Below are 21621 nucleotides of genomic sequence, written 5' to 3'. Positions count from 1 at the left end.
AAAAATGGGTCTGCCCTCCGGCCAAAGTTTATTACCTCCGTCTCTGACCCCTGCCACCTTAGTTTCTGGGTGACCTGCCATGGTTTGCTTTTTGAGGTTGTTATCTGTGAGGAGTGAGCAAATAGCAACACCGGTCACACAACTTAAATGAGCATACAGTAATCAATAAGAGCAATCAATAAGAAAGCTAAAATAAATACATGAATGAATAAATAGATAAAACAATTTAAAAAATCTGAATCACAATGTGATGCTATTGAATGAGCAAAGCCTCATTACATCTTACCACTATCTGCTATCATCAGCAGGTTTAAAAAATAATTGCCATATTGGACAAAGTTTGCTGGGTTTCATAAGGTAGTGAGTGTTATTTTCCTGCATTTCTTCCACTTAGGAACAACTGGCAGCAAGAGCCTGGCCTTGGGGAATCAATAGAAGTGACCCATGACTTGCAGTCTCATAGGCAGCAGCTAACCATTGGCTCTTTTCTACAATCCCCATGGACTACTGTCCATCTCCAGCTCAGCCAGCCATTTGGTCACGCTTGGTGGTGAAGACAGAAAAGGAAAAGGAGGTTTGATGGAGAGCGAGAAGCAAGATGCAAAGCCAAGCACTCATTAGATATTTTTCTTTGCCAAATGGAAATAGTTTCATTGCCTTTCCTTTCTCACTATAAATATTTGCACATATGCACCATGAAATAATTTCAGAAAATATCGAATACCAAAATGAAAAAAACAGAAATCATGCACGACCCCCACCACCCACTCTGCTATCTATCCTTTTGGTCTGTAAAACACATTTCTCATTCACATTATAAAACACGACAGAAAGGAAAACCTGGAAGAAGAGTGAGGATGAAATCTCTTTCTCTCATACAGTTAAAGAAAAAAAATTAAGGAAAAATCAAATCGAAACAAGAACAAAACCTAATAAGAATGGCAAGCATTATCAGACATTCAGAAGATATACAGGACAGAGAAAGCTTTCAAAAGGAAGAAGAAGAAATGATAGTGATCAAACCAGCCTGTCTCAAAAAACCATGGCACTGAAAAGCAGAAGCAAGAGCTCTGAGGAAGAACAAAGAGGTATGGAGAGAACAGAGTGAGCAGGTACCAGGAGGAGAGAGCAAGGAAAGAACACAAGAGGGAGAAGGCAGCAGGAATGGCCACAAGAAGATAAGCAACATAAGAACGGAGATGCCCCCTACTCCTGATCTGACCCTGGAAGACCACCTGTGTAAGTTCGTGAACTGCTCAATTTCTTCGTTTTATTTTTGTTAAACAATCAAAATATTTTAAGGTGGTACAGATGAGAGAAGAGACTTCCATTTATATTTAAATCTGTAACTCAAAAAAAGGTAAATCACTCAGCATTATAAAAGATAAAAAAAATTAATGAAGGCAACTTAGCTACATATTTCAGCCAGAATTTTTTTGGTGTATACAACAAAACATTCTAAAAAGGAAGTCAGCTACTTATCCTATTCCTGGGTCATATATCATTGGCAGCTCTTTCCACATAGAGGAGAACCGAGCATGCAAAAGCTTTCTGGGAAGAAAACTGCTTTGACAGAGAATTGTGTGTGTCTATGGGGCGGGGGTGGGTGGGTGGGTGTGTATGGGTGTCTGAGAGAGAGAGACAGAGAGACAGAAAGAGACAGAGATAGAGACCAAGAGAGACAGGCAGAGAGAGAGAGAGAGAGAGACAGACAGACAGACAGACAGACATAGACACAGACAGAGAGAAGGGAGATTTGTGATTTATTTGCCCTTATGAGATAAACAGCTACAAAAAAAATCAGGTAGATTTGTCTTGAATTTAATTTTTTCACCAAAATAACAATTTCCATTTTATTGGATCTATCTAGTGGGTGATTAAAAATATAAAAATAATCACATTTTAATGTCAGAGTTCTTCAACCATTTTAGAGTGCAGGAAATGAAGCCTTGTGATTGTGGGAAGTGACTTGACCAAGGTTGCCTAGTTAGTAACAGAGTTGAAGAAAGAATACTCATTGTTCACTGCTTTTATTTTTGGGGTTTGCTAAATGTCATCTGCTACACATGACCTGGCCTCAGTTCTTTCACAAACAAGGTAAGTTTGGGACTCTTCTGAAATGGGAAATTGAGAAAGCTGCCTTCAGCAGAAGATGGAGCTGCCAGGGCTATGATGCTAATCCCTGCATGTCTGTCTTCTCTCATAAATTCACAGCTAAAAGGATACTTCCCCAAGGAGGAGGTCTTTGAATTCAGGGCAGAGGAGATTGTGCTTAATTCTACCAAGAGGTTTTACAAGACTCCTATAAGAAGGAGGCTCAGAAAACATTACTTCTAAGTATGAAATCAGCTCCAGGCAGATTCCGGTAGTTGCAAGAAGGCTTTTGAGTAGCGTCTCCAAGTGCTTAAAAAATTGACATTCTCATCAACAAATATTTGTTGAGGACCTAATATACACCTAGTACTCTGCACAGAGAAATGTGAGACAGCCTTGAGGGGCTTCTAATCTTGCCAATCTCATTGGCCAGCCAGAACCATACATAAAGGATAAGAAACAGCCAAAGTGGTCTGTACAGAGTGCAGATACAGGGTAGGAAAAATAAACGCCTGAGGAATTCATAGGAGGGAGAAATAAATAGGGCTGTTAGAGACAGTTGCATGAAAGAACTGACTCCTGAGCTGTGCCTAAACAGATTTATATGACAAGAATACAAACAGAAGGGCATTGCAGCTGGGGAAACAGGGTCAGTAGAGATAAGAAGCTCAGAGTGTGTCGTGGATAATGAGAAGACTCATTTGGTTGAGCTCGAGAGTATTTATAAAAGCTAGTTGGTGACAAAGTTGGAGAGAAGGTAGGGCAAAGTTCTCAGGACAAAAATGCCAGATGAAAGATGCTATAGGCAATGAGGAGCCGTCAAAGATTTGTGGCTAGGCGAACGAAATGCAAACGTGATTCATATGATTAATCTGCTGAAGCACAAAATGTGTATTGAAGGGCAAAAGATGGGAAACAGAATAGAGGGAGAAAATTTTAACAGTCTAGACATGAATAATGAGAGTCTTGAAAGAAAAATAAAGCATATGATCATATAATCAATGCTATGAAGCAAGAAATCAAGGATTTGGTAACACGATCAGAGTTTGGTTTGGAAAAATGAGTCAAGTTTTAAGACAAATTAAGTTTCACAAAGAAATGCCTAGTAGCTAGTTTGAGAGAACAATGTTCAGAAGTGATTATCAGACATTGAAAGAACATGTAACATTGTTAGTTGACACTATGCAGCTGGATAAGTCCTCTCAGGGAATGAACATTTCCTTTGTGCTTAACATACAGAAGGAACAGAGAAAAAAAAATAAAGGCCATAAATGTCATAGCTTCTTGGAAGCACAGTAGCAACGGACCGGTTGGCCAACCTCTATCTCAAATTCCTTCCACAGTCTCTGTTTCCTGATGATCCAAGACTGGTGACATTGGCCAAGGGTCTGGAGGGAACCCATAGTCCATCATTCGGAAAGTAAAACCTGAACAGGTAGAAGCCCTGGTGACTTGGCCAATGTCTACCATGGTTCAAGCATCTCAAAACTCCATTCTGGAGAATATAGCTGATCACTTATTGAGGGTCCCATGCTGTTTTCAATACGATATGTATAATAACTTTTTTTTTAAGTAACGGAATAAAAGTCTGAATGATTACCTGAAGACATAATAAACTGTCAGTGGAGGAAAAGTGACACACTAAGCTTGGAATTGTTCTCTTGATATTATAATATGGCTGTAAAATAAATCATAATAACTAATATTTGCTAATGCTTTATGTGCCAGGCCCAGGCTAAATAATGTTATTATACATTTATAAATTAAATTTATAAACAAAATAAATGTTAATTCCAGCAAAGCAAAGGAAGCAGATGTTATTCCTTTCACTGTAACTTCACACATTAAAAAAAAAAAAATGAACAACACAGAGTGCACGTAGGACACAGATAGGATATGGGATAATCTATGGCAAGACACTAACACATCAAACTCCATCCATTATTATAACCCAAATCCAAGTGAATGCCCTCTGACTTGAAATTTTAGTGTAAGTCTAAAAGACAAAACATAAATTAATCAAGCACACACACACAGATTTGTGGGAGGAGGAAGGTTAACGGATACTTCAACTACATGAATGACACAATCCAAAAAACCTTTTTATGAAGCTACCCTTGGTAAGCTTCATTTAACAAAAAGGCACTAAATTATGGTTTCTAGTAGGACTGATGGCCACGTTCAAAATTCATAATAGTGATGGACCTCAGCTTCACTAATGTCTCCACATACACTGTTTCAAGCAAAATATAGTCCATTTACAAGAAGTGCAGAAATGTTGTTAAACTTAATTAGACGTAATTGTCACACTTTCATTAGGTATTAACATTATGTAAAGATAAACTAGCGTATAATGAGTTCTTGCATTGTCATATAATTGTAATTTTAATGATTACATTATGACCATTATAATACAGTGCATATTTTCAATTTTCCCATTAGTGGGCAATTATTTATAAGGTTTTCTATTACAATCTGTCCACAGAGACCCAGTTATTAATGCCTTCATTTTCCTAGAATGATGACCACAATGTTCAAATCAATATGATGGCCACAGGGAGAATTGCAAAGCAACATGGAAAGAACAACAAAACTACAACCATGAAGTCAGCTCATTCAACACACGCCTGAGGATATTTCAAGATGGAGAAAAATAATATATTAATATTCTTCTGAGAAGGTCTAGTTTGTAAGGTTTTCTCAAGTATATTTTCCCTCATTTTTTTGTGGCCTTAAGTAGCAAGTCTTTCTTAAGTCAGTTTCCATGGTATGAAATATTCAATAGCCTAACCTTTGAAAAATGTCTTCAGCAGTTTTCACCATTCAGAGAATTAAATTAACATCCCACAAAGCCATTTCTGGGAAATTTTTTGAATTGCTCAAGGTTGTATGTCAAGAAGCAAAATGCTGATGAACTGTATGATTCATCCCCAAAGATGATGAAGAGTGGGAGACATCTCTTAGAACAAAGGCAAAGGGTAATGCAACTGGACAGTGATTATGCAACAGTGATTATGGGTCCTGCAACCTAAAAACAATAGCAATAACAATAATAACATCAAACAAAGTTTTCGTTTTTTAACCACTATCTCAGAGAAATCGCAGATCCCCTCGTTATTCTTTTGGTGAAGTCTGAGACCATTTGGTCGACTTGGAGAGGTATCCAGAGGCATGGAAAGGGACTTAGAAATGCAGCATAGAAAACACCTGGCCTTAGCTGGTTGTGTGAGTTGGTCTCGAGGCCTTATACAGAGGCATCACAAGCCCCTCAGGGTTCCCTGCAGTCCTCCGAAACCAACTTCACTATGTCTCCTCCAACTTCACTAGGGCTGTTCCATTATCTCTGAATCCTGGGCACCTTGCACTTTACAAGGTTAGTGAAGAAATTAATGAACCAGTTAGACTGGAATCCAAAACTTCAAAGTAGCTCTTAGTTTATTATCTAACTTGATGGTAAAGGGAAACAGATTTTCACATGGCCCAGTGCCCCTCTCCAAGAAAAGCTATTGGTCAAGTCACCTGGGTGGCTCAGTCAGTTGAGCGTCTGACTCTTGGTTTTGGCTCAGGTCATGATCTCACGGTTTCGTGAGTTCAAGCCCCGTGTCAGGCTCTGCGATGACAGCATGGAGCCTGCTCGGGATTCTCTCTCCCTCTCTCTCTGCCCTTCCCCCACTCACGCTGTCTCTGTCTCTCTCAAAATAAATAAACTAAAAAATGTTTTTAAATAAAAATAAACAAATAAATAAATAAAGGCTATTGGTCAAAGTGTTCAACAAATATCTACTCATATATTTTGGTGATAAGGTTTGAATATTTTATTTTTCCATTCAAATGGAGGAGAAGCAAGAGTCCTGGCACACAATAGGTGGCTTGTCCTCAGACATTAGTAATGTGTAAGACACACCTGAGGAACTGATTAAAACGCAGGTTCTATTCCCAGAGATTATGTATCTATAGGACTGAGGAGCTGTTTTTATCAAGACATTCCAGAAGATTCTGAAACAGGTGGTCCACAGAATATAGTTGAGAAATACTGCTGCAGCTGGTGCTCAATTCAGCGGTAGGGAAGCCACACAGACCAGTAAACACAGCACTAAAGGAGGATTCAGAAGACCCTGTGATAGAAGCTCTGCTACCATAAGAGGTGTCATAAGAGGTGACTTGAGAAAGTCATTAAAGCTAGCCTGGTCTTAGGTTTCCCACCCATGAGATGTGTGTTGGGCTCATTTTGGAATTTCCTTACTGTGATCTCTTATAAGGAGATCACGAAGTTGGCAATAGACATTATTGAGCTATGTATAAAATTCTGAAATGTCAAAAAGGAATCATTTATTTATCCAATTCAAAGTCACGGACACATCTACAGTTTTGGTTTTCAGCTGGAACTGTATCACCTCTGGTTATCAGAATTTCTGATGGCAGTTATATTTTTTTCAGATTTATGTAGATGGAAAAATGAATACTACTTAAAAAATATAGGTTGGTTTTTTTTTTAAGGATCACATTTTTCAAAGCATAAAGCCTGTAGGGGTAAAATCACACAAAGGAATATTGGTATGAAAAATGTCGGGACAGACTGGGATAGAGATTTCTAAGTTCCAGTCCAACCCTGAAAGTTCTTGACGAATATTGGTTCTTAAAGTAAGAAACTAACAATTCCAAACAGACTTATGTCATCCACTCAGCAACTGGATAGTGAGCGTCACTATGTGGTAGGTGCTACTTGAGGGGGTAGAGATATAGCACGGGGTAATATGCAGTCCTGATCTCCTGGTGCTTACAGTCAGGTAGGGGGAAGATGGAGAAGAGCAAACACATGATGCGTCAGGCCATGATAAGTGACAGAAGGAACAATAAAGTTTGGTAAGCAGGCTGTGGGGAGGGGGCCAAATGGAGGATGTTGTCAAAGAAGGGCTCTCTGACAAGGCAACATTTGAATCAAAACCTAAAGAAAATGAGAGCGCAAAATCATAGAGGTCTCTGGGAGGACTCCAGATGTACTAAGTTACAGAATACATGTTTTTCAAAATAGGGAGATGATTCATCTTCTATATTATCATAAGCCTTACTTTAGCTAACATATTTATGAGCTCATGTTCTGGGTAGACTCCAGGCTTGTAGAAAGCACATGGTCATTATTTCTTAACAGGGCTTGTGGAGAGTCCAGGTGAAATCTCTAGCCCACTGATTATCTGACAACGAGGTAAAGCTTGGACTTTGGCACAACAGTAATTTTTGCTGCTTCGAGAACACATCTTGGTTTGCCTCACATCCTTGCGGTCAACATATTTTTAGTTCACTCTGGGATTTGTTCTGTCTTGGCAGGGGTTTCTCAACTACTTTCATTTCCTACCTGCTGACAGCCTGATGAGCATGATTTATAAATATTAAAAATAAGGAGGTGAGACCGGATGCAAAGAACCTGCCAACACATGCCAGAACCTCTGATGAGTTCCCAATAAAACTAGAGAGTATGTTTCAAAGTATCAGTGTATTCCCCGTGTCTAGGGCAATGTCTGACACCTAGTTAGCACCCAGGGAATATGTGCTCAAAGAATGAATGAAATGTTTGTAAAAGACTTAAACACGTCTGTGCTGCCTATCTCAAACCAAAATAAAAACTCTGCCTGAATAGAATAGCTTGGTGTGAGTGTAGTGGGTGAGGGCGTGTGGGTGTATGTTAGTAAACAGGATGTTTGCAATCCTTTATGAGAAAGCAAGGCAGCTGCTCCCTAAGCTCCTAGTAGAGGAAGCTGCCAGTTTTACATCCTTGGAAGCCCCTATTTGCATAGACCCTTTATAGAAGGCAGACGTTAGAAGTAGAAATAGTATATGATCACCGAATCTCACTTGAGCTAGAAAGTTCTGCCTGTGGTTTGTGATTTTTGGAGATGTGTGTGCTGACAACAAAATTAACTTCTCCAAGAGCCGAGAATTGCCTACTCTCATCATCCCTCTTACTGTAATTTACATGACTTGACGAAATTAGACTGTTATTTCCATTGGGGTGATCTGCAAAATCATAAAATGATGTGTATTTTGGGAATGCCTAATTAACTCTCCTCAGTTCCACTGAGGTTTCAGCTACTAATATAAGCATTGCAAATACCATGGAGGTGTTCACATCTAGTTTTAGAAACCAGAAAGAGATACTAAAAGGACTTGGAAGAAAAATTTCTTTAGAAATCAGGCAATCACAAGAATTCAAATCAAATGGTGAGCCTAGGGGATAAAATAGGATATACACTGATTTGCCAAAAGATGTCTTGCAGCAAATAGCAAGAAATACTTTTATAGTTGAAGTCAATATTAATAATCAAAACAGTAGAATTACACACACACACACACACACACACACACACACACACACACACAAAGTCCACCTCCATTCACAGTTTTTATCACAAACATTAACTAATATTGATCAAGCTGTTTGGCATAAAAGTTTGCTTTAACATATATAATCAGCATCTGAAGTGAGAGCCACGTTTCCTAGACAATTGCCAGCACCTTGTGTCATACTTGTAAATAATGGGCTACTCCTATTGAGCACCATCTGCTTAATATAGAAAAATGTTCATCTTAATTAGGAAATTCTTCTTATTATTTAATATTTACTGAACACCCTCAACGTGCTTGGCAGCAAAAACACCAGAAACACACTCTGCCCACCAAGAATCCACCTGCTAAGGAAAATATGATGAACCAGTTAGGCAGGCATTTCTGTTTTTCGTAATTCTTTCCAGGTGACAAAATTGCCAATGGTTCAGTCGTTGGAAGCGTCTTCTCTTCTAATCAGGGTGGGATGGTGAACTATCAGATGAGTTATGAGTGAAGTAAAGATAAAGAGGAGATAAAGAGCAAATTAATTATAATCATGTAAGTGAAATGTGCTCCACTGACAGGGGAAAATATAATGCACTCCCAAGTAAACATGACTGTATTTGTTAAAGGCTACACAACACATTAGAAATACAGAATAGAGGAGCACCTGGGTGGCTCAGTCAGTAAAGCATCTGACTTAGGCTCAGGTCATGATCTCACTCATGGTTTGTGAGTTAGAGCACTGCATCGGGCTCTTTGCTCTTTAGAGCCCCACATAGGGTCCTCCTGCTTCGGATCCTCTATTCCCCTCTCTCTCTGTCCCTCCCCCACTTGCACTCTCTCTCTCTCAAAAATAATAAAATAAACATTAAAAAAAACAAATACAGAATAGGTAGTGCAAAAGTCACCTTGAAATAGCAACCTTTTTCATCTTGCATTTACCTTCAGAGCTCTTGCCCCTCCACAATGATACATGTAGGCTGTGGAATATTCATTTCACCACAAGGATATTAACACTGTACTTAAGAAAGATATAATGCTCAAGTATCTACTGTCAACTAGAAGAATTAAGACAGATTGACAATCCCTCCCAGAAGTCTTCCACTATGTCTGTCCCCTTCTCTTTTCCCTGCTCTCTGCTCAACAAAAGTTCAAGAAAATTTGACATGTTCAATATTGCAATGGTATAGGGAAACATTCTCAGGGACAATAAACAAACTGTTTGCATCAGGAGACCATTACAAATATTCCTGTCATTGTGTCTTTGCATGAATTATCTAGTAATAATTTAAATTATCCTTTTAGTGAAAATTATAAATGTTTTTTGTTACAAGAATTTAATGCCTCAGGTATATATTTTTTTGGATCCCGAATTCTAACTAGTTCTCCACTTCCCATGGTATGAAGGTCCCTGTCTACCCTGCCAGTGTCTCGCTAAGTATTTGAGGTTTGGCTTTGTTTTTTAACACTTTTCTTTCAATCCTATGTTTTCCTCATTGTGTTTTCTTCCTAAGAAAAACATACAATGAATGAAAAGAATGCAATGATTTTGGTCATAATGCTACTTTTTCTCCCCCTCAAGTTTTATTGTTTCTCACAAATCACCAATGCCAATTGTCCCAATTATCCATTTGGAACATGGGAAGTCAGAGAACGGAATGTTATCCAGTGTCTTAATTTTATGGATATACTTCCAAGATAACCACCTTACCCGGATAATTCAGGCAAAAGGGAAATCACATATTAGTGGAGGTAATGCTGTGATGATGGCAGTTGTCAAACAGTGCCAATATGAATGTTAAATGAATATAATTTGAAAGAAATACTTGACAGAGGGATAATGACTAGTTCATAGATTGTCAGGGTAATAAATACCTAATGAGCAAAATTGTAAAGCAAATAGAAGGTTGAACATACACCCAAATGTTGATTCTTGACTCAAAGTTGGAGAACGGAATGATTTGTCTCTCTGTCTAGAATGATAAAGCAGCCTTTCCTCATAAGCTAATGAGCAACACCATCTGGCATGATTACAGAGGAGCAAGATCTTAAGAAAGTGAAGAATAAAATGACAGAGCTGTAGCTGGATTTTCACAGGTTAAAAAATTCTCATCATTAAAAATATCATAATAAAAATCACTTTAGGTGTTCACATAACACTGCACCAATAGTATAAAGATTATAAAACCAAAGGTTTTCAAAATAATTGAATATAATTCCTGATATCTTAGACTCTTTCTCTACCACAGTGGGTTTCAAAGTGCGGTCCTAGGACAACAGCAATAGCACTACCTGGGAATTTGTTAGAAACACAAACGCTGTGGCATTGCCCCCGAAACCAACAACGCACAAACTCTCAGGATGGGTCTAGCAGTCAGTTTTAAGCAGTCCCTCCAGGCGATTCCGATGTCAGCTCACATTCGGGATCCACCTTCCTACCAAATCAAATAAGAGTCAAAGATTGTTGCTGTTTCTGCCGTGTGCTAAAGAAATGAGTTAATTTGGTCAATTCTGTTTAAGCTGGTCCAAGTGCTAAAGAATAAAAACTCGGTCAGACCATTCCTTGAGTGACATGATGATCTCTTTGAAACAGAGGGCTATCACGCTGGTAACCTTCTGTAGAGCAACAGAACAAATGGCCTTACTCCTACCTTAATTGCATAGTTTTCGAAAGTATGTATTTTCTTCTTTTTAAGCTGAACTTTGGTAGACCCCGCAAGATAAGCTATGCAAGTTTGCCTCGATCCTTTATTTATGTGATTGTTTTTCCCCTCTCTTGGTCATTCATTCAGCAAATATTAAATATGTATTCTGTGCTATACACTGTTCTAGGTGTTTGGGATTTATCAGTGACAAAAATAGACAATGATCCCTGGCTTAAAAAACTTCTATCCTAGTGGGGGAGTCAGACAAATGATAAAGGATAAAATAAAGAAGCATATTCTATAGAATGTTAGAAGGAAACAACGCTATGGGGGAAAAGAAGAAAGTAGAACAAGGTAAGGATAGGTGGGAATGCTGGTTATGGAAAGTAGGATTTCAATCTTAAGTGACATTATGTTAGATTTATTGACTGGATGACAAATGAGAAAAGGATTGAAGGAGATGATGAAGTGAATCATGCAATATATGGGGAGGAAGGGTCATCCCACAGAGAGCTAAAGTAGAGGCTAAAGGAGGGAGCATGCCGATCGTGGGTGAGGTGCAGCTAGGAAGTGTGTGTGGCTGGAGCGGAGTGAGCACAAAGGAAGTTTCATAAATGAAGGTCAGTGAGGCTACAAGGGGTCAGATCACCCTAAAGGTAATTGTAAATCACTGTAAAAACTTGTGCTTGTATTTTAAGGGATATAGGGGGCTATAGCAGGGTTTTGAGTGGAAGAGTGACAGGATCTGAACTATGTCAAAACACTTTCGTTAAGTTTCCTCTAAATCCATGTACAAATTCACCAACCATTCATGCAGTGGTTTAAAAAGAATTCTCAGTAAGGCAATTCACTTTCTTTGTTATCAAAGAAGAAAATGTTCTGTGGGAGATAATTAAAAGATAAAGTTGGGTGGTGATCAGTTCTCCTTTACTTGGTCTTTTGTCCCCTGCCTTCTGTGATGGTTGGTTGTTGTATTTGCTTCCTAGAGCCCAAGAGTGTAACCCTAGGTGTGGGTACTAGGAACTGATTTTTCACCAGGCAACTGACAGCTAACAGAATTGTGAGTGAAGTCTCGGAACCTGCTTTTCCACTGATGTGCAACTAAAATGGAAACCTGTATTTGAGTAATGGCTCTGTCAGTGACTTATTAAAAACCCAGTGCCCAGTCACACAAAATTCCTAGAGAAGGTAATAGATTTGCCAACCTTTGGTAAGGCAGAGCAAGGGGTAGTCTGTCTGAATAGAACTGTGGAAACTTTTCTATCAAAACACAATCCTGGAACTTGCCTCGTTGTATTACAGTGACCCCTATATGCTGAAGAAAAGTGTTTGGAAATTCACAAGTATTTCAAAGAGTGGCAAAGGGACTTGAAGACTTAAAAAAAAACCCACACTACCAGTTATTATTTTTTGTGCTCATTTGCTCATCTAGTTATCCCTTCAGAGTCAAATATTATATCAGGTGCTAGGGAAACTAATACATAAGAGTTGATATTCCCTCAAAGAGTTTATGGACTGCCTAAAGAGATTAGACATAAATGGCAATAACGCATGGTAGGGAGTGATGATTTCCATTTTTAAAAAGTCCAAATGCTATGGATTTTCTGAGGAGGAAATATGAGTCCTAATTAGAGATATTATAAAAGGCTTCATGGAAGAGGTAACATTTGATTTGGTCATAAAGGATGCATTTGTGTGCATGGTGATGGGAGGAAGTACAATTTAGGCAGAGGGAACAAAGTCTGCAAAGCTGTGTTAGTCAAGGTCGGGTTAGCTGTCACCGTGTGAGAGGCAAACAAGGCCTACACTGCACCATTGGTAGTGATAATGACAGAACAAAGAAGACGAGTTATTGCTGAGGTCATTTCAAGGAAACCTGAAATATCTCTGGGCCATTTAGCTGATAGAAGTAGAGTGAAAACAATACATTTGGTATTTTGGTGGCAAACCACCACCATGGTAGGTCTGAGAACAAAATGGAGCTGGGTACAGTCCCTGTCCTTATGAGGTGTGTCGTCAATGAGAGAAATGGATAAATTAAGCATGGTAAGGTCAGATAAATCGTTGAATTCTTAAGGATTTAAGATTCAACTTAAGATGGTCACCACACTTAACTGGCCAGAAACAGAGCATAGTCACAAAATTGGGATTCAACTACAAGCAGATTACGAAGGTATTTGGGAAATAGCTATTCTTCACTTCCGTATTTCTCTGGCTCAAGGATCAATGAAATGTGGTCTTATCCTTCAATCAAAGCAATCTACAATAGCACAATTTGCAGTATCATCTTCAGATTAACAGTCCTGGCCTGGCCTGGCAACTTCTTCAAAATGCAAATTCTCAGGCTCCACTCAAAATCACCTGAATCAGGTCAGGAGACTATATGCACACTTAAGTTTGAAAGTACTGTGTTGAAAGAGAAAGAAAGAAAGAAAGAAAGAAAGAAAGAAAGAAAGAAAGAAAGAGACTATTGATCTAGAGGACCCATTCTTTTTCTGAGAAAAAGAGCTAAAGAGGGAAGCCCATTTAGAAGGTCAATAATACCACACCTGATAAGTCTCTTGTTTTTGTTTGCAGAGAAGCAAAAAATTCAATTCTACAGGCACTCGTAGAGCCCCTACAACATCTTACACACTATTTTTACCTTGAAATGGTTGTCCAAGCAATTAAAAATCTAGTCGCCCAGATGGATATAGTATAGCATGAAAAGTCTCAAAACAATCAACTCTGTCTTGAGAGTCTAGGCTTGCAACAATTAAGGAAAAAGAAAAGAGACCGCTCCTGGTTCATATGTTTTTTTAATAAACAAATATATAACCATTCTTAATTTTGACTTTAACCTAAACTTGAAGAGAGACAGAGATGGTTGGAAAAAAATATCAAAGGAGAGTAGAAATCCAAATTATGGGAGAGGAGTAAACGAGCTTAAGAGATAGATGACTTCAAACAAACAAACAAACAAACAAACAAACAAACAAGAGAAGTTAAAAACCTCCAAAGCCCTTATAAAGTTTAAAAGTGTAGATATATTCTAGTGGGGTTTCTAATTTGAAGCCTATTTGTCTCTGTTTCACACCCTCTGCGGTGTTCAAAGGCCTTTATATCGAGGGCATGTTCAGCGTAAGTGTCTATTGGGACTTTCTTTCTCTACAGTATAATCTGGCTATGTATCTAGCTATTCTGTCAAGTCATATCCTAAGGCCCAGGAGAACTTATTTCCCCAAGTACACTGGTTGCAAGTCTTGATTTCTGCAATATCATTAGTCTGCACAGCCTTCCCTTTAAAAATATGGTCACTGAATCTTAGCTGTTTCTCTTGTTTTAATCCTCAACTAAGCTGTCTTGTCAAATATATCAGTGTTCACTCTGTGTATGTGTGCACACATGTGTCTGTTTTTAAGCACATGGCAGGTTGGTACTGATAGCTTGATAAATTACAAACATCCCTTCAAGCATTCTCCCATTATTAAAATAGATTCTTCTCCCTCTTTTATTGAATTTTTAATTTTCAGTGATGTGTATTATAGAAGAAGCCTAATGTAGGTCATTGGATGCCATCATGAATAATGGGAAAAACAAAATCCCTTGTTTCCCAATGCTTGTTAGCATGAAAACAGAGCCCTGGATGCCTTATTATACTTTTTGACTCAGGAGTCCTGTGGGTCTGCCCATGACTGCTATGTGAACTTACTGTTCCTGCCAAATATATCAGCTGGGATGGGAACATTAATTCATTTTAACAGAGGTGTGTCAACATTGCTCTTGAAAAAGTGCTGAGATGCTGAATTTTCAAAGACCATCTTCAAAAAGGAAGAAAAGAAAAAAAGAAAAATACTATTTTTAATACTGTGCCCAGCCTTTCAGTCCAAGAATCTTTCCACTTTGCCTATTTTCTGTTGGTCCAGGATTTCCTGGAGTTATACCTATTATTTATTCTGAGTTATGAATAACTAGACATCTTTGTTTTCAGAGTCCAGGTAGAAAAACAGTACTAGTTTGGGTGAATTAGGCACATTTCGGTGCCTTGTGGCCAACTCTCAGGCTAGCACAGTTTTTTCTTCTATTTTGATTTTGTTTTTGCCCCTGCCCCTTGCTGTCCTCCTTTTCTTGGGGCAGCTTACCTGCCTTGTAACCCAATGGAAAGGACTCTCAGAGAGTTCCCAAATTCTCAGGGCGAAGGGGCTTAAAACTTCTTCCCACTCTAGAAGCCACTAAGGGTTTGCAAACCTAAGGGATGTGAGCCAACTTAATCCTAAGAAACTTTCAAAATGGCCAAGCTGAAATAGCAAAACCCAGGCTGTACTTAAAACCATGCCAGATGACAAACCTGTCTCCAACAGAAGGCAGTGAGAAATGACGCCTCACTGATTTCTTTTTCTCTCCTTAGGATGGAGTGGGAAAGGATGGAACATGCTGGCAAATATTAAACATGGCAGCCATCTTGATATTTACGAATCAGTTTGCCATTTTGATAGTGTTTTCTGAAAGTGACTTTTGTGCATCCTGTTTCCTAAACAATCCTTAAAAGTAACTCCCTCCCTTCTCAACCTCTGCACCTGAGGCAGTAACATCTTAAAACATTGATCTATTTGCTGCTAGCTTTCATTAATTTCATCCATCCCTGAAGGCGGAGCCACATTGGTGCCAGCTAATTAAGACCTATTTAGGGCAGCTCAGGGCCCTTTATCAGCCCTAAATTAGCTTTGCGTTTTTAATGGGGACTATAGCTTTCTCAATTATTACTTAATTAAATAATGTGCTTGCATTTGCCAATGTATTTCTAAAGTGGGAGGCAAGCTGCAACTGCCCACCTGCCTACAGGTAAGAAGAATATCTCCCACTGGCTCTCTGCTGCTTCTCCAGGAGAGTTCACATTCATTTTGTGTCAGTACATGGCCAGGCACATAATCGCATTCTTCCGATGCTGAGTGTGGCGCCATGTGCCACCGTCAGCCTGACATCACCTCGAGGGTATTTCAGTCTTAAGATGTATTAATGCAAATGTGTAAATGTCAGCAGGCTAATGTTATTTATGTATACCAATCATTCAAAGAGGGAAGAAAGATCCATTTGGGTCCAGTTTATTTTGAATATAGGACCTTTTAATTCCAAAGTTTTCTGGTTTGTTGAAGGTTGTTTCCTAGAAAAATATTTGGTTAAGTGAAAATGTAAAGGTGACCACTGTCCGAAAGACCTAGAATTCCAAAGAAAACTGGGCCCCAGAAGATGAAGAGAGAAAAGACAAGCTGCCTTCTCTTTCTTTTTCTCAGCCTTTCCCATAAGGTCACTCTTTTCTAAGTGACAAGCCAAATAATTTTAGTCAGTAACTGATAAGGAAGCAAATTAAATTTCATTTGGTTTGAAAAAAGTATTCCAATATGCTTATGAGTTGGTCTAAACTTATTCTAAGAAACTTAACACTATATACATTTCTTTTACTACTTCATGTTTCCACAATGAAGAATCCCTTAAGACAAATTAAAAAAAAAAAAAGAAAAGCAGTGGACAAAATGAAAAGATGCCCACCTTACGTGGGAGAGAGGTTTATACTTCTTTAAAAAGATTTTGACAATTTGAAGAAGCAAGCTCAGAGTCAAATTTTTTCTTTGAGAAACTCCATTTAGTCATTTTCCTACCATGAATCATTTTAACTACTAGGGACACAATTTTTTTAGATTCTATAAATTATACATCATAATGGTGACATAACCTCTCTGTTAAAAACCTGATGAAGAAAATGAGCACTTGCTAAAAAGTTCCAGTAAGTTCAGGCAAATCAACCAAAATAGCTGTACAACAAAAGTCAAATTAAACTGAGGTCCTTCTTCATTACTCCCTCATGTCTGCAATGACATATCCACTGGCCATATTCCTATTTACTTAGGAGAAAAATATTTAAAACTTTTGTTAGGGTATAAGTAACACACATTTTGTGAGCATGGACCCCCATGAATGCTTGGCATTAATGCATCTTCTTTGATGTAAAAGAATCTGAAAATGCTGACTAATAATATTGCTGGTTGTGATGTTATTCTAAGAGTGTTGTGTGTATGTTGTGGAATGAAACAGATGAGTAATTACATTGGTGTCTCTAGGGCCTGTGATTGCCAACATGGCAAAAAGGAGAAACACATGTAAGATACATGAGGTAAAATTAAAACATGATAGCCCTGAATCTGAATTGGAAGTTTCAGTTTGAAATCATGATGATTTTATCTTTGAACAATATAGGCATTGTTTCTACACTAGCTTTGTCCAATGAAAAGGCCAAGAAACAAAGACAAACCTAGCGGCAACGCGCACATGTAGCACCAAGATTTTGCTATCTTAAATACTAAAAGGACCAAAGTTCTTTGGAGAAATGTCTGGATCTAGCTTTGCATCAGAATCTGTATAAGAAGAGCCTAAATCAACCTGTAATACCAGGAATCAAAGAAGCTATCCAAAATTACTAAAGGCATGTCAAAAGGACTCCAAAACTAATTTGAAGAGGTTCCCATGGCACAAAGTAGGACACTTTGAGCGTAAAGACATAATTCTAATAAATCAAAATATTCCAAATATAGTTAAATATATGTCAATATGTAGACATTGACAATAATAAACTAACTGGTCACTCTTGGAGGATGCTAGGGAACCAGTGCCTTAGAACTGATAAAGAAAAAGGATTGGTCCTATCTTCTATCTCTTGGTTTAAAAAAAAAGTTAACAAGGACAAGTTTCTCTTTATAAAGCTTCAGCTAATATAAATGAAAACATGAAATATCACCATTTCACAACCTCTAATGAACTACTGAATCTAGACAATGATCGTTAATGACTGCTAACGTAAATGGAGAAAACTGGTCAGTATACCTGCTGATAGAAGTACCACCTAATGGTCTTGGTAAGAAGAAAATATGGCCTGAATCCAGTAAAGCCTCACTATAGTAATACCAATATACAAAAAGCCCCATGGGAGGGTGCAATTAGCAAAAATTAGGTTGTAGAATACTGTATAGTACAAATGACTAGTTTTTTTTCAATAATGGGGGAGAGAGATATTGATTAAGAGAAATATAGGGGACATATCAATTAGTTGTAATGTATAGATCTTATGCTAATCCTGATTTGAACAGTGTATGGACCTTAATGCTAATTAATCCTAATCTGAATTAAATTTTAAAAATATTAATAAGATTATTGGAAAAGTTTGAAAACAAACTATATAATGTTATTAAAGAAATATTGCTGGTTTTTATGTAGGACAATGGCATTGTACTTATTTTTAAGAATCTTTATCTTTTAGAGATACATGCTGAAATGTTAATGAACAAAATAACATGATGTCTGGCACTTGCTTCTTAATAATCCTTGGGGAGGGAGAAAGCGTGTAGGGATATAGATGAAACAATATTGGCCATGAGTTAATAGTTATTCAACCCAAACAGTGAGTATACAGAGGTTCATTACACCACTAGTCTCTCTACTTTATAATTTTGACGTTTTCCTTCATAAAAAGTTTAAAAAAATATCCTTGTTTGAAATTTTGCAATGAATATCAGATCACTATGGGAAATCCTTAGACAATAAAATCCACACAGCTAAAGTTAGGATACAGATTTAAATTATAGAGCACATAACAGCCTTTGAAGTCATTTTGGTCAACCTTTTGCCATCCAACCAGATTTTACCAAAACCATCCATTCTGCTCATTTCTCAAATACTAGCACAGTTGTCTCTTTCAGTCTGGTTGCAGGACTCTATGATGCAACCAGACATGAATAGACTTGGTGAGGAAAACAGAAGGAAGCATTATAAAATCAATTTGGCTTTCTTCCTCCCTACTTTTATTTTGGTAACTTTACCAAATGAATGATACCTGGACATTAATTTGACCAAGCAAGCTCTTTCCTACTATACAAATAGCTTTCCTCATCACAGCCAGTAGGAAAATGAATCCTCCAAAGCTATTCTCTCCCAATGCTTGCTGTACAATCCACATATCTTTGACAGTGTGCCGTCTCACTGAAAGCTCACAGCAAAAGCCAACATGATATAAATACACAGGAGCATACGGCATGCTGAGTGCTTCTCTGATAGCCCCAAATGATTCTAGGGCATATAGTTATGACTGGGGGATACCCTGAGGGCTGACTATGACTAATGAAATACCAAATATATCTAATTAATTGCATTGCTCTGGGCTAATGAGAGACCAGAAATTTCCAACCCCCTTGAGATGGTCATATTTATATAGAATTGTGCTACATACCTACTCCTTTATCCTGCCTATCTCTTTGGAACGCTTATTCCACACTGATTCAAATCTAACTATTGGGATTCTTTTTTCAAACTCTAACAGGGAAAAGGGCCAGCATTATGGTTATTCCTGCCTTGCAATTCATTAGAAGCTGTGCATTTTGGGTGCTCAGAAATAGAAAATGCTATGTTCAACTTACATTATCAATAGGAGAATTGGTCCAGATAAGGTTTTAAAATAATTATCAGCATACAAATTACACCTAGAGATATCAGAAACTTCCCCCCACAAGCACATACCCCAGTGTAATTAAAAACTTAGATTTGATAATATTAAACAGTGAAAGATACATTTTGAGGAAATCAGAATGTTAATATTGGAATTATAGCCAATGCTCAATTTATCCATGGTATTACATGAATAAGTAAGATTCACACATGACTTAAAACTCTTGCAATTGTTTTCAATATTTTCCTTCAGTGGCTCTTTATTAGAATGAGAAATGTGAACTAATAATTCTACTTCTCTCTCATACACTGGTTGCCTTTCTCAAAAGAAAGAAAAAAATGGTAGGCAGTAGAGTTATATGGGAAAAGGGAATAAGAGGGAGCAGAGAGAGGAAACGGGAGATGTAAGGAGTGGGAGAAAAATGAGGTGAATAGGCCTCAGGACAAAGAAGTGGGAAGGGTGTTTTATAGAAGGCTACGGAAAAAAAATGGATGTAATGAAAAATGCAAATTGGTTTGTTGGATAATTGAGTAAATGGTATTTATACCTCATTTCTCTTCAAGAATCCACTGTTAATGATTTTCAGTAATGCATAATTTCAATATGGTATTCTGCTGAACATACCAACATATCTGTTAGATACCAAGTTATGGTGCTCACGATCATAGGGTCTATTTGCATGCAAGAAGCCGTGCAACCTTATTAGACAATCAATAGCCTGTTCTGTCTTGTAGTCTCAGGTAAATTTTTACCACAACTTCCAAAGGAGTTTAGGTCCTAAAGTTCCTTAATATGTCTGTTTTGAAACAGAAAATGTGTAGACTTCCTTTCGGCTAACATCCAATTTAACCAATAGCAAATTGAGCTAAATAAGAACAAATCTAAAGATATCTTGGGGAAGCATCCAGTATTTTTTGGATCCTCAAGCCAATCAAAATGGAGAGAACAGAATGTAGTGTAGGTGGAATAAATGGGGCCTAGCTGCTGGCTCATCAAGTAATCATAATAGTCAAGAAAACAGAACAATCATTTTGAAAAATAACTCTGTTCATTTGATAGCTGGCAAAAGAACTCAGCAAGGAGCTAGCAAAAAAGACAAAGGCTAGACAAAAGACATGAGGCTGCCTCTCAGAGGACTCACCTGTCTTTCCCAGTTTCCTTCTTAAAAATGCCATCACAGTAACTCATGCGCTTCTCTGTGGTCACGTAAATTTGGGCATTCGGGTAGATGTCAACAGTCTTTTTCAACATGTTGTAAACAATGCCATTGCCGTCTTTCCTCATATTGCGGAAAGGGCCCCAAATAACGTAGATAGTAGCGTTTGCTTCCTTGAAAAAATAGTCAGGATTTTTTAGCAAAAGAGGAACACTGGTATGGGACACAACTCGAATCATTGTCATGCGGCCAACATCTTCTTCATAGCCCTTGGTGGGGGCATTGTTCATTCTCCAAATGCAGGATGACTGGTCTATCTCATTCCCCACCTTCTGGCCAGCCATCTGACCTGAGTTTGACACTATGGCGCAGAGGTCACAGTCCAGTTGCAAGGGCTGAAAAACAGAGAAATAAGACAGGGGGAAAAACATGTACATTAGTTAGTTCCACCTATCCAAACAAGTTCTTCTGGGAAGAAAAAATTCAGATATTGTGCATAGCTGCTGGGTGTAGGAGTTTCTGAAATATACGTACCGATCCTACAGTAGGGGTTATAAAGCTAGGGGCATGCTTCCATTTAACAAGTGAATACAGATTGTTAAGAAATAATTTTATTTAATAATAATTTCTATCCCCTTGTGTCAGTTTAAAATTAAATGGAAAAGTAGTCATTTGTTTTCCATTTTAAATAATGACTTTTCATTTCAAACCGTAATTTCAAATGAAATGAGGAAATAGGGAGATTTGATCTCTTTAATAAGGACAGTGGCTAAAAACAGAAATGCAAAGGGAATATATCCAGGCATCAATTCTGTACTTTACTTATACGTATGAATAGTTATATAGCAGTTGATGAAAATATGAAAAATTCAGCAAATGATGAGGTTCTGGAAAAATTGTTCAGAACCAAGAACTATTTAAGACAAGTCTCA

The 21621-nt window shown here is 37.9% G+C and overlaps 1 protein-coding gene across 2 annotated transcripts in view; it reads right to left on the bottom strand.

Moving 5' to 3' along the window:
• The window catches only part of ST6GALNAC3 (ST6 N-acetylgalactosaminide alpha-2,6-sialyltransferase 3), a 532085-nt gene that overhangs the window by 177647 nt on the left and 332817 nt on the right, over positions 1 to 21621 (bottom strand). For both annotated transcript variants that reach the window (XM_042952236.1, XM_042952238.1), the window contains exon 3: positions 20675 to 21084. In XM_042952236.1, coding sequence (XP_042808170.1) covers positions 20675 to 21084 — 410 coding nt within the window. The remainder of the gene's footprint in view (positions 1 to 20674; positions 21085 to 21621) is intronic.

The sequence above is a fragment of the Panthera leo genome, chromosome C1, assembly GCF_018350215.1.
Source record: "Panthera leo isolate Ple1 chromosome C1, P.leo_Ple1_pat1.1, whole genome shotgun sequence".
Lineage (NCBI taxonomy): Eukaryota > Metazoa > Chordata > Mammalia > Carnivora > Felidae > Panthera > Panthera leo.
This window is presented reverse-complemented; position numbering and strand designations above follow the sequence as displayed.